The sequence below is a fragment of the Beta vulgaris genome, chromosome 2 (assembly GCF_026745355.1).
Source record: "Beta vulgaris subsp. vulgaris cultivar EL10 chromosome 2, EL10.2, whole genome shotgun sequence".
Classification (NCBI taxonomy): domain Eukaryota; kingdom Viridiplantae; phylum Streptophyta; class Magnoliopsida; order Caryophyllales; family Amaranthaceae; genus Beta; species Beta vulgaris.
The window spans coordinates 21,410,318-21,424,619 of record NC_079203.1 but is presented as its reverse complement, the minus strand read 5'-3'; the positions used below and the strand labels follow the sequence as shown (position 1 = coordinate 21,424,619).

General features: G+C 39.1%; 1 protein-coding gene across 1 annotated transcript; it reads right to left on the bottom strand.

Moving 5' to 3' along the window:
- Nucleotides 1-4,148: 4,148 nt before the first annotated feature.
- Nucleotides 4,149-6,590, bottom strand: LOC125498681 (uncharacterized). Its single transcript, XM_057392910.1, has one exon. The coding sequence runs from the start codon at nucleotides 6,588-6,590 to the stop codon at nucleotides 4,149-4,151; it is 2,442 nt and encodes an 813-aa protein (XP_057248893.1).
- Nucleotides 6,591-14,302: the final 7,712 nt, after the last annotated feature.

Below are 14,302 nucleotides of genomic sequence, written 5' to 3'. Positions count from 1 at the left end.
AAGGGTGAGGAACTTCCTCCTTTCAAAATCTCAACTTGGTAACATTGAGGAACTTCCTCCTTTTAATATAAATCTCATGAATAATCTCATAAACTCTTTCAATATAAATATCGAGAACCATTTAAATCTCAACGTATAAACTTCATAAAACAATCTCATTGTAAAAATAAATTTTCAAACATTATAAGACAGTTTCTCAACTCATCTGTACAAGCACAGTAAGAAATCTTACCTTATCAGCAATAACACTCCACAACCTCAAAACTCAAGTCAAAAGGGTTCCTCTACAAACCCGAAATCTACAATATAATAACATACATAGTATAAGTCACTTGTGGTATACCTAAAATTAACTCGTGACTATACTTATAAAATCCACAACAAAATACTTCTACTATTGTATACATACTGTAACTTATGAACTTATCAAATTAAAAACAAACTAGTCACTAGAATACTAACAAGACAGTATTGACCGTTAAGAGTATTCAACACAGAGCACGTATTCATGATATAATAACAATACTTTATGCACAAAACATAGATACAAAACACTTATTATGCTACACTTATATAAAAAACCGAATGACAACTAAACCATAGAGTGTGATAACACTAGTACTAAGGCCATATATAGCAGTGATGCAGGGGACTTTTCCTTTTGTTTTTTTTTTTGTTTTTTTTTTAATATTATTTTTTTTTTTTGAAAGAAACTTAGCATGTGGCGCCACCAACAGCAAACCCATCACAAATCAATTATTAACTAATCTAATACTTAAGTACCTAACCATCAAAAATCCATGCACCATATGACAGGAGAAAACTTAATGCATACTCTGTAATTCAGTAGGTATTGTTTACAATTTGCAGCAATTAGTCTTGAAAGTCATTATAGCCTTACAAGAGTAAAGTTCTACACATGGCAATTATAACAAATGACAAAATCGCACAAAATCAATTATACAGTTGGGTATAACAAATTTTTCCCCAATTCAATTTTATAATGAACCCTAACTTATAAAACCCCAAATTTCTGAAAATTGAACAAAAACTGAAATTAAACTTAGGATTAGAACTTACTTGAATAGAGAAGATAAAATTACACAATAACGACCCGAAAATCGCACTTTCAATCCGAAGTTCGTCCCAAAACGTCCAAATAAAAACCCAAAGTTTCCCTCTTTGAAATACTCACAATATCTAAGTATTGTAAAGGTAGATGAAGAAAGGATGAATTGTGAAGAAGGTTGAACGAAATTCGTGAATTTAGGGTATTGAGTCAAAAAATAAGGGAAAAATAAATGGAGAAGAAGATGATAAGAACTGTGAGGAAAGTTTTGTTTTTTTTTTCTTTAAGAATGGAATGTTGCACGTAGGTTAGAGAAGAAGAGATGCAACACCTTACTTTTCCTCCTTCTTTTGTTTTGCTTTTTACTTCCCTTTTTTTTTCTCTCTCTTCTTATACTAATACTATAGTGATAGGTATTAGATAGTAACCTAGTAAATCTAGGAATCAGTTTTTTTTTTAACCACTTCAAAGGTAAAGTCAAAGTTAGTAAAAAAAATATATATTTTTAATAAAAGAAATACGAAATTATTTCAGCAAATAATTGAATACAGATAATTATTAAACGGGTATAAAAATATGGGGTGTTACAATCTACCCCCCTTAAAATAAGTTTCGTCCCGAAACTTAAAGTTATTACCCAAATAACAAGCCAATACTCCTTTACATTAAGATAACACATTGACTCTATACTTTAGTCAACTATATACTTTAGTCAACTACCATCACTTAAAGTATAAAACCTCAACTAGCATTTCACATATTAATAGATAAACTCAAATGACCAAACTCACACTTACTAATATAGAAACCATCAATAATAATATGCACGAATTAGTATGAATTCTACGCCCCTTAAAAAGGGAGTTACGTCCTCGTAACTAAAAATTTACCTGGGTGAAGAGATGGGGATACTTAAGACGCATCGCATCCTCAGCTTCCCAAGTAGACTCCTCCGAGTTGTGGTTTGACCACAACACCTTCACAATCTTTGTCTCACCTTTGCGAGTCTTACGAACTTTGTGATCTAGAATCTGAACTAGAAACTCCTCATAAGTCATGTTATCATCTAACTGGAGAGTCTCTGGCTGTAGCACATGCGAAGGGTCACTAATGTATCGCCGCAACTGAGAAATATGGAACACGTTATGCGCACAATCAACGCCTGGCGGCAATGCCAATCTATAAGCCACCTCTCCTATTCTCTCCAGAATCTCATACGGGCCAATGAACTTAGGGCTCAACTTGCCCTTCTTCCAAATCTCATAACTCCTTTCATAGGAGAGACCCTAAGCAACACCTTCTCTCCCACCTGAAACTCCTCATGGCGACGATGCTTATCACCATAGCTCTTCTGTCTATCTTGTGCCGCCTTCATTTTCTGCTGGTGAGCATGACCTGCTCAACAGTCTCCTGAATCATCTCTGGACCAATCACAACTGACTCACCAATATCACTCCAACACAAAGGAGTACGACAACGCCTACCATACAAAGCTTCAAATGGTGCCATCTGAATGGTAGAATGATAGCTGTTATTATATGAGAACTCAATCAAATCAAGCTTATCCTCCCAAGAGCCCTGAAACTCAAGGCACAAGCCCTCAACATATCCTCCAATGTTTGAATAGTACGCTCCGTCTGACCATCTGTAGCAGGATGAAAAGCTGTACTCATCTTCAACTTAGTCCCCAAAGCTTCTTGAAGCTTCTGCCAAAAGTTAGACAAGAATCTGCGATCTCTGTCCGAAACAATATCTCTCGGAACACCATGAAGTCTAATCACGTGCTCTCTGTAAGCAGTAGCCAATCGTTCATGCTTCCAAGTATCCTTCATTGGAACGAAATGAGCAGACTTGGTAAGACGATCCACAATAACCCAAATCATATTATTCCCCTTTGGTGTCCTCGGAAGTCCACAAACGAAATCCATTGAGCTCGAGTCCCATTTCCATGTAGGAACCTCTAAAGGCTGAATCATCCCCTGAGGCCTCTTGTGCTCACTCTTGACCTTCTGACAAGTCAAGCATCTCGAGACATACTTAGCAACATCCGTCTTCATATGCGGCCACCAAAAAGTCTGCTTAAGATCCTTGTACATCTTATCCCTCCAGGATGAACTGAATATTGTGCTGAATGAGCTTCTCCTAAGATCTTTTCCTTCAACTCAGGAACATTAGGAACACACCATCTCCCCTTGAATCTCACGCTACCATCCTCAACCACTGTGAAATTGACAGGCTCATTAGCTTGTTTGTCCTTTAAGAATTGATCAGGTACTTGTGCTTTCTTGAACTCATCATACAAAGTGGACTGAATCATAAGAGAGTTAAGCTGAGCTCCCAATTGCACTATCTCCACATCAAGATTTTGAAACTCCTCCCGAAGACGATTCCTCGAACGCAAGGTCGGCAAACAGTGAGAAGATTTCCTACTAAGTGCATCTGCCACAACATTAGCCTTACCCTCATGGTATTGAATCTCCATATCATAATCCTTGATCAGCTCTAACCATCTCCTCTGCCTCATGTTCAGCTCTCTCTGAGTGAAAATGTATTTCAGACTCTTGTGGTCTGAAAATATCTTGAATGATGTGCCAAGCAGATAATGACACCATATCTTAAGTGCAAAAACAACAGCTGCCAATTCTAGATCATGCGTCGGATAATTCAACTCATGGTTCTTCAGTTGCCTAGAAGCGTATGCAACAACCTTTTTATCCTGCATAAGCACACAACCAAGCCCATTCTTCGAAGCATCTGTGAACACTTCGTACTCAAGGTTACCATCAGGTAAGGTCAACACAGGAGCTGTGGAGAGACGCTCCTTCAAAATCTGGAATGCCTTCTCACAATCATCATCCCAACGATACCTAGTATCCTTCCTCATCAATGCAGTCAATGGTCGAGCTATTTTCGAGAAGTCCTTAACAAACCTCCTATAATAACCTGCCAAGCCAAGGAAACTGCGAATCTCAGTCACACTCTTTGGAGTAGGCCATTCTGAAACAGCTTGGATCTTTGATGGATCAACTGAGACACCCTCCCTAGAAATGATGTGACCAAGAAAAGCAACTTTCTCCAGTCAGAATTCGCACTTGGAGAACTTAGCATACAACCTATTCTCTTTCAATACCTGCAAAACAGTGCGAAGATGCTCTTCATGCTCACTAACATCCTTTGAATAAATCAGTATATCATCTATGAACACCACCACAAACTTATCCAGGTACGGCCTGAAGACTCGATTCATCAAGTCCATGAACACTACTGGAGCATTAGTCAACCCAAAGGGCATAATAGTAAACTCATAGTGCCCATAGCGAGTTCTGAAAGCTGTCTTAGGAATATCATTCTCTGCAATACGAAGTTGATGGTATCCAGATCTCATATCAATCTTCGAGAAAACTCCAGCTCCCACCAACTGGTCAAACAAATCATCTATTCTTGGCAAGGGGTACTTGTTTTTCACAATAACGTTGTTGAGCTCTCTGTAATCAATACACAAACGAAGACTCCCATCCTTCTTCTTCACAAACAAAACAGGTGCACCCCATGGGGATACACTAGGCCGAATGTAGCCCTTATCAAGCAACTCTTCCAATTGAGCCTTAAGTTCTTTCATTTCAGCAGGCGCCATTCTATAAGGAGGCTTAGAAATAGGTCCAGTTCCAGGCATCAAGTCAACACTGAACTCAACATCACGTCTCGGAGGCATGCCAGGAATGTCATCAGGAAAAACATCTACAAACTCATTAGCAATACGAACATCTTCAATACGTGGCTCTTCCTTACTAGTGTCGTGGACATGGCACAAGTACATAGGACAACCCTTCCTCAAATAGGATTTTAAAGTCAAAGCAGAAATGATTTTCAAAGAAGACCCTCTATAAAACTCATGGACTCCACTAGGACCAACTACAGACACCTTTTGTTTCTCACAATCTATCTTGGCTTTATGCCTACTAAGCCAATCCATCCCTAGAATTACATCAAAATCATGCAAAGGAAAAGCTATCAAATTAGCTACTAGGGTGGTACTACCACACATAATAGGGACATCTGGATACAAATTATTACAAGTTATGATCACGCCAGAAGGAATAGAGATGTCTACATCACAAGTCTTAGAGTTCTCTAACCCTAACTTTTTCACAAGAGGTTCAGACACAAAAGAATGAGAAGCACCAGAATCAAATAGCACATAAACGGACATCGAATGAATAGAAAAAGTATCAGTGACCACGTTGCCATTGGTGTTTGCCTCAGTCTGGTTCATCACATGAACCTGTCCAGTGTTCCTCCTCACATCAACTCTATGCCCCTGAGTAGCATTTGCAGTCCCTCCATTGCGATTAGGTGCAGCATTCCCTGGTGTAGAAAGAGCAGGGCGACTGTTGTTACCATTCTGTGGTCTCTTATCTGCTTGTGCCCCATTCCTCGAACTCATCTCAGGCTTGAAATTCCTCGATCTAGGGTTACTAAAACATTCATAAGCACGATGCCCTTTCCTCCCACAGTGATTACACTCCACCAAATTACCATCACAATCCTTGTCAGGGTGGTTCTCACTACAACGTTTGCAATAGAAAATCCGATCAGTCCTCTGAATCTGACCTTGGGGCTGGCTACGGGAAGAAGTGGAGTTCTGATTGTCCTTTGAATACTGCTGACTGGAACCTCCCTTGTTATAGTTACCCCCAGAATCACGGTTCCCAAAGTTTCGATTTTTATTGAAACCCCCTCTACCTTTGTTGTAACCAGCGGAACCAGATGTATCAACCTTTTCTGTCGCCTGAGTAGACCCTGCTGGAGTGGATTTCAACTTCTTTGCAGCTAGTCTCTTTTCCTCAATCCTCTCAGCATTACAAGCACGAGTGTACACCTCCTTCACTGTGGCATACTCACCAGCTCCCATCCTAGAATGAAGATCGGGGTCTAACTTCTCCTCGAATTTCACAGCTCTCTCCTGCTCATCAGGAACTAACCCCTTAGCGAAACGAGCCAACTCCTGGAATTTCACATAGAACTCATGAACTGACATATCTCCCTGCACGAGATCATTAAACTCCGTCCTCTTCCTCTTCCTCATATGGGATGGAAAGAACTCATCACGGATCGCCTTCTTGAACTCAGTCCAACCAAACTCTCTCTCTTCCATGAGCTCTTCTCCTTCCTCATCCACAGTCACCTTAGTAGTCAGATCAAACTTGTTATGAGTCCACCAAATATCAGCATCCTCAACCAGATAATAGGCAGCAGCATCAACCCTCATCTCATTCGGGACTTGGAGAGTGGTAAAAATTTTGTCAAATTCTCTAATCCAGTTTTCCATCTTAGTAGGGTCACCCTTTCCATCAAAAGAAGAAGGTTTCTTCTGGTCAATTGCCTTAGCTATCACAGCAGTTTTTGAACTAACATTGCCAGCATTAGGAGTAATAGGAGTATTAAGAGCAGCAGCTTGAGCCTCAGCAAATTTTTCCATAGCATTAGTTAAGGCTCGAGTGGATTGAGCTATCCCACGCATCATACGATTCGAGCTTGAGTTTCTGGTACGCGCGTGTCTACGCATCATCTTAAAAACACAATCGAAACAAAGATAAACCAAAAATGATTCACCCTTAACAAATTATTCTTAACAAAAGAAAGAAAAGAAAATAAATAAATGAATCAAGCAAGAACATGAAAAGAGAAGTATATATCATCAGCTCATAATAGTATAATTCCTTGTCTTCCCATATCACTTCCTCATAACGGCTTTTCCATTTTAATAAGTTTAATTACCTATTCTTGTTTAAAGTCGTCTTAAGGAAATCTTAGTAACCTAAAGCTCTGATAACCAACTGTAACAACCCTGAATTTCCAATACTTATAAAATCAACTTAATAAAAATAAACTCGGAAATCCAAAGGTGCTACGCCGCGATAATTATTAATAATAACCGCAAGGCTAATGGTTCTAACTAAAACAATAACCAAAAGTTTTAACTAATTATTACAGACCAACTAAATAAAATGTTAAATTAATTATTACAAACCAGAACATAAATCTTATAAATAAATAACAGCGGAAGTCCTTTAAAGTCCTATTAAATCAAAAGGGATCCAACGCACTCTTTACCCACTGGAGCTAACTATCTTCAAGCCCTGCACATTAAACATGTAATATCAGCCAAAGGCTGAGCAAGATTTAATACTGAAATAAAACAAAACTATTCAATGTGCAGGTAAGATATATAGGAATATCTTACAAATTCATTTAAAAGGTGTACAAATTATATATATAAAATTAACTTTCTAATAACCTCAAATACGAGCTTTCTTTCTTTCTGAACTATTCTGTAAAACTTTCAAATATGACCTTTCGTAATCTGTGAGTAGGAAGTATATAAAAATCCAATGAGCTAGCTAGGCTCACTAGACAAGGTAAACACCAAAGTCCCTAGTATGCATACCCCTAACTTGATAACGAACCAAGAAGGAAGACTAATGGCAAGTGTATTGATCAACATACACCCAACTACTAAATATATTGTTGAGACACTGTTAACTCAACATACTTCCAAACTCGGAGAATACCGCTTACCGGCAACCCCACAATAAAACTCTATAAACCCTCGTAAGGGTGAGGAACTTCCTCCTTTCAAAATCTCAACTTGGTAACATTGAGGAACTTCCTCCTTTTAATATAAATCTCATGAATAATCTCATAAACTCTTTCAATATAAATATCGAGAACCATTTAAATCTCAACGTATAAACTTCATAAAACAATCTCATTGTAAAAATAAATTTTCAAACATTATAAGACAGTTTCTCAACTCATCTGTACAAGCACAGTAAGAAATCTTACCTTATCAGCAATAACACTCCACAACCTCAAAACTCAAGTCAAAAGGGTTCCTCTACAAACCCGAAATCTACAATATAATAACATACATAGTATAAGTCACTTGTGGTATACCTAAAATTAACTCGTGACTATACTTATAAAATCCACAACAAAATACTTCTACTATTGTATACATACTGTAACTTATGAACTTATCAAATTAAAAACAAACTAGTCACTAGAATACTAACAAGACAGTATTGACCGTTAAGAGTATTCAACACAGAGCACGTATTCATGATATAATAACAATACTTTATGCACAAAACATAGATACAAAACACTTATTATGCTACACTTATATAAAAAACCGAATGACAACCAAACCATAGAGTGTGATAACACTAGTACTAAGGCCATATATAGCAGTGATGCAGGGGACTTTTCCTTTTGTTTTTTTTTTTTTTTGTTTTTTTTTTTAATATATTTTTTTTTTTTGAAAGAAACTTAGCATGTGGCGCCACCAACAGCAAACCCATCACAAATCAATTATTAACTAATCTAATACTTAAGTACCTAACCATCAAAAATCCATGCACCATATGACAGGAGAAAACTTAATGCATACTCTGTAATTCAGTAGGTATTGTTTACAATTTGCAGCAATTAGTCTTGAAAGTCATTATAGCCTTACAAGAGTAAAGTTCTACCATGGCAATTATAACAAATGACAAAATCGCACAAAATCAAATTATACAGTTGGGTATAACAAATTTTTCCCCAATTCAATTTTATAATGAACCCTAACTTATAAAACCCCAAATTTCTGAAAATTGAACAAAAACTGAAATTAAACTTAGGATTAGAACTTACTTGAATAGAGAAGATAAAATTACACAATAACAGACCCGAAAATCGCACTTTCAATCCAAAGTTCGTCCTAAAACGTCCAAAATAAAACCCAAAGTTTCCCTCTTTGAAATACTCACAATATCTAAGTATTGTAAAGGTAGATGAAGAAAGGATGAATTGTGAAGAAGGTTGAACGAAATTCGTGAATTTAGGGTATTGAGTCAAAAAATAAGGGAAAAATAAATGGAGAAGAAGATGATAAGAACTGTGAGGAAAGTTTTGTTTTTTTTTTTCTTTAAGAATGGAATGTTGCACGTAGGTTAGAGAAGAAGAGATGCAACACCTTACTTTTCCTCCTTCTTTTGTTTTGCTTTTTACTTCCCTTTTTTTTTCTCTCTCTTCTTATACTAATACTATAGTGATAGGTATTAGATAGTAACCTAGTAAATCTAGGAATCAGTTTTTTTTTTTAACCACTTCAAAGGTAAAGTCAAAGTTAGTAAAAAAATATATATATATTTTTAATAAAAGAAATATGAAATTATTTTCAGCAAATAATTTAATACAGATAATTATTAAACGGGTATAAAAATATGGGGTGTTACAATCTACCCCCCTTAAAAAAAGTTTCGTCCCGAAACTTAAAGTATTACCCAAATAACAAGCCAATACTCCTTTACATTAAGATAACACATTGACTCTATACTTTAGTCAACTATATACTTTAGTCAACTACCATCACTTAAAGTATAAAACCTCAACTAGCATTTCACATATTAATAGATAAACTCAAATGATCAAACTCACACTTACTAATATAGAAACCATCAATAATAATATGCATGAATTAGTATGAATTCTACCCCCCTTAAAAAGGAGTTACCCTCGTAACTAAAATTTACCTGGGTGAAGAGATGGGGATACTTAAGACGCATCGCATCCTCAGCTTCCCAAGTAGACTCCTCCGAGTTGTGGTTTGACCACAACACCTTCACAATCTTTGTCTCACCTTTGCGAGTCTTACGAACTTTGTGATCTAGAATCTGAACTGAAACTCCTCATAAGTCATGTTATCATCTAATGGAGAGTTCTGGCTGTAGCACATGCGAAGGGTCACTAATGTATCGCCGCAACTGAGAAATATGGAACACGTTATGCGCACGATCAACGCCTGGCGGCAATGCCAATCTATAAGCCACCTCTCCTATTCTCTCCAGAATCTCATACGGGCCAATGAACTTAGGGCTCAACTTGCCCTTCTTCCCAAATCTCATAACTCCTTTCATAGGAGAGACCCTAAGCAACACCTTCTCTCCCACCTGAAACTCCTCATGGCGACGATGCTTATCACCATAGCTCTTCTGTCTATCTTGTGCCGCCTTCATTTTCTGCTGGATGAGCTTGACCTGCTCAACAGTCTCCTGAATCATCTCTGGACCAATCACAACGACTCACCAATATCACTCCAACACAAAGGAGTACGACAACGCCTACCATACAAAGCTTCAAATGGTGCCATCTGAATGGTAGAATGATAGCTGTTATTATATGAGAACTCAATCAAATCAAGCTTATCCTCCCAAGAGCCTGAAACTCAAGGCACAAGCCTCAACATATCCTCCAATGTTTGAATAGTCGCTCCGTCTGACCATCTGTAGCAGGATGAAAAGCTGTACTCATCTTCAACTTAGTCCCCAAAGCTTCTTGAAGCTTCTGCCAAAAGTTAGACAAGAATCTGCGATCTCTGTCCGAAACAATATCACTCGGAACACCATGAAGTCTAATCACGTGCTCTCTGTAAGCAGTAGCCAATCGTTCATGCTTCCAAGTATCCTTCATGGGAACGAAATGAGCAGACTTGGTAAGACGATCCACAATAACCCAAATCATATTATTCCCCTTTGGTGTCCTCGGAAGTCCACAAACGAAATCCATTGAGATCGAGTCCCATTTCCATGTAGGAACCTCTAAAGGCTGAATCATCCCCTGAGGCCTCTTGTGCTCACTCTTGACCTTCTGACAAGTCAAGCATCTCGAGACATACTTAGCAACATCCGTCTTCATATGCGGCCACCAAAAAGTCTGCTTAAGATCCTTGTACATCTTATCCCCTCCAGGATGAACTGAATATTGTGCTGAATGAGCTTCTCCTAAGATCTTTTCCTTCAACTCAGGAACATTAGGAACACACCATCTCCCCTTGAATCTCACGCTACCATCCTCAACCACTGTGAAATTGACAGGCTCATTAGCTTGCTTTTCCTTTAAGAATTGATCATGTACTTGGCTTTCTTGATCTCATCATACAAAGTGGACTGAATCATAAGAGAGTTAAGCTGAGCCCCAATTGACTATCTCCACATCAAGATTTGAAATCCTCTCGAAGACGATTCCTCGAACGCATGGTCTGCAAACAGTGAGAGGATTTCCTACTAAGTGCATCTGCAACAACATTAGCCTTACCCTCATGGTATTGAATCTCCATATCATAATCCTTGATCAGCTCTAACCATCTCCTCTGCCTCATGTTCAGCTCTCTCTGAGTGAAGATGTATTTCAGACTCTTGTGGTCTGAAAATATCTTGAATGATGTGCCAAGCAGATAATGACGCCAGATCTTAAGTGCAAAAACAACAGCTGCCAATTCTAGATCATGCGTCGGATAATTCAACTCATGGTTCTTCAGTTGCCTAGAAGCGTAAGCAACAACCTTTTTATCCTGCATAAGCACACAACCAAGCCCATTCTTTGAAGCATCTGTGAACACTTCGTACTCAAGATTACCATCAGGTAAGGTCAACACAGGAGCTGTGGTGAGACGCTCCTTCAAAATCTGGAATGCCTTCTCACAATCATCATCCAACGATACCTAGTATCCTTCCTCATCAATGCAGTCAATGGCCGAGCTATTTTCGAGAAGTCCTTCACAAACCTCCTATAATAACCTGCCAAGCCAAGGAAACTGCGAATCTCAGTCACACTCTTTGGAGTAGGCCATTCTGAAACAGCTTGGATCTTTGATGGATCAACTGAGACACCCTCCCTAGAAATGATATGACCAAGAAAAGCAACTTTCTCCAGCCAGAATTCGCACTTGGAGAACTTAGCATACAACTTATTCTCCCTCAAACCTGCAGAACAGTGCGAAGATGCTCTTCATGCTCACTAGCATCCTTTGAATAAATCAGTATATCATCTATGAACACCACCACAAACTTATCCAGGTACGGCCTGAAGACTCGATTCATCAAGTCCATGAACACTGCTGGAGCATTAGTCAACCCAAAGGGCTTAAGTAAACTCATAGTGCCCATAGCGAGTTCTGAAAGCTGTCTTAGGAATATCATTCTCTGCAATACGAAGTTGATGGTATCCAGATCTCAGATCAATCTTCGAGAAAACTCCAGCTCCCACCAACTGATCAAACAAATCATCTATTCTTGGCAAGGGGTACTTGTTTTTCACGTAACATTGTTGAGCTCTCTGTAATCAATACACAAACGAAACTCCCATCTTCTTCTTCACAAACAAAACAGGTGCACCCCATGGGGATACACTAGGCCGAATGTAGCCCTTATCAAGCAACTCTTCAATTGAGCCTTAAGTTCTTTCATTTCAGCAGGCGCCATTCTATAAGGAGGCTTAGAAATAGGTCCAGTTCCAGGCATCAAGTCAACACTGAACTCAACATCACGTCTCGGAGGCATGCCAGGAATTCATCAGGAAAAACATCTACAAACTCATTAGCAATACGAACATCTTCAACACGTGGCTCTTCCTTACTAGTGTCGTGAACATGGCACAAGTACATAGGACAACCCTTCCTCAAATAGGATTTTAGAGTCAAAGCAGAAATGATTTTCAAAGAAGACCCTCTATAAAACTCATGGACTCCACTAGGACCAACTACAGACACCTTTTGTTTCTCACAATCTATCTTGGCTTTATGCCTACTAAGCCAATCCATCCCTAGAATTACATCAAAATCATGCAAAGGAAAAGCTATCAAATCAGCTACTAGGGTGGTACTACCACACATAATAGGGACATCTGGATACAAATTATTACAAGTTATGATCACACCAGAAGGAATAGAGATGTCTACATCACAAGTCCTAGAGTTCTCTAACCCTAACTTTTTCACAAGTTCAGACACAAAAGAATGAGAAGCACCAGAATCAAATAGCACATAAACGGACATCGAATGAATAGAAAAAGTACCAGTGACCACGTTGCCCTTGGTGTTTGCCTCAGTCTGGTTCATCACATGAACCTGCCAGTGTTCCTCCTCACATCACCTCTATGCCCTGAGTAGCATTTGCAGTCCCTCCATTGCGATTAGGTGCAGCATTCCCTGGTGTAGAAAGAGCAGGGCGACTGTTGTTACCATTCTGTGGGTCTCTTATCTGCTTGTGCCCCATTCCTCGAACTCATCTCAGGCTTGAAGTTCCTCGATCTAGGTTACTAAAACATTCATAAGCACGATGCCCTTTCCTCCCACAGTGATTACACTCCACCAAATTACCATCACAATCCTTGCCAGGGTGGTTCTCACTACAACGTTTGCAATAGAAAATCCGATCAGTCCTCTGAATCTGACCTTGGGGCTGGCTACGGGAAGGAGTGGAGTTCTGATTGTCCTTTGAATACTGCTGACTGGAACCTCCCTTGTTATAGTTACCACCAGAATCACGGTTCCCAAAGTTTCGATTTTTATTGAAACCCCCTCTACCTTTGTTGTAACCAGTGGAACCAGATGTATCACCTTTTCTGTCGCCTGAGTAGACCCTGCTGGAGTGGATTTCAACTTCTTTGCAGCTAGTCTCTTTTCCTCAATCCTCTCAGCATTACAAGCACGAGTGTACACCTCCTTCACTGTGGCATACTCACCAGCTCCCATCCTAGAATGAAGATCGGGTCTAACTTCTCCTCGAATTTCACGCTCTCTCCTGCTCATCAGGAACTAACCCCTTAGCGAAACGAGCCAACTCCTAGAATTTCACATAGAACTCATGAACTGACATATCTCCCTGCACGAGATCATTAAACTCCGTCCTCTTCCTCTTCCTCATATGGGCTGGAAAGAACTCATCACGATCGCCTTCTTGAACTCAGTCCAACCAAACTCTCTCTCTTCCATGAGCTCTTCTCCTTCCTCATCCACAGTCACCTTAGTAGTCAGATCAAACTTGTTATGAGTCCACCAAATATCAGCATCCTCAACCAGATAATAGGCAGCAGCATCAACCCTCATCTCATTCGGGACTTGGAGAGTGGTAAAAATTTTGTCAAATTCTCTAATCCAGTTCTCCATCTTAGTAGGGTCACCCTTTCCATCAAAAGAAGAAGGTTTCTTCTGGTCAATTGCCTTAGAAATCACAGCAGTTTTTGAACTAACATTGCCAGCATAGGAGTAACAGAGTATTAAGAGCAGCAGCTTGAGCCTCAGCAAGTTTCTCCATAGCATAGTTAAGGCTCGAGTGGATTGAGCTATCCCACGCATCATACGATTCAAGCTTGAGTTTCTGGCACGCGCGTGTCTACGCATCATCTTAA

Excerpts from the sequence above, each read along its gene's own strand:
- LOC125498681 (XM_057392910.1), bottom strand. The coding sequence starts at position 6,590 with ATGCGTGGGATAGCTCAATCCACTCGAGCCTTAACTAATGCTATGGAA.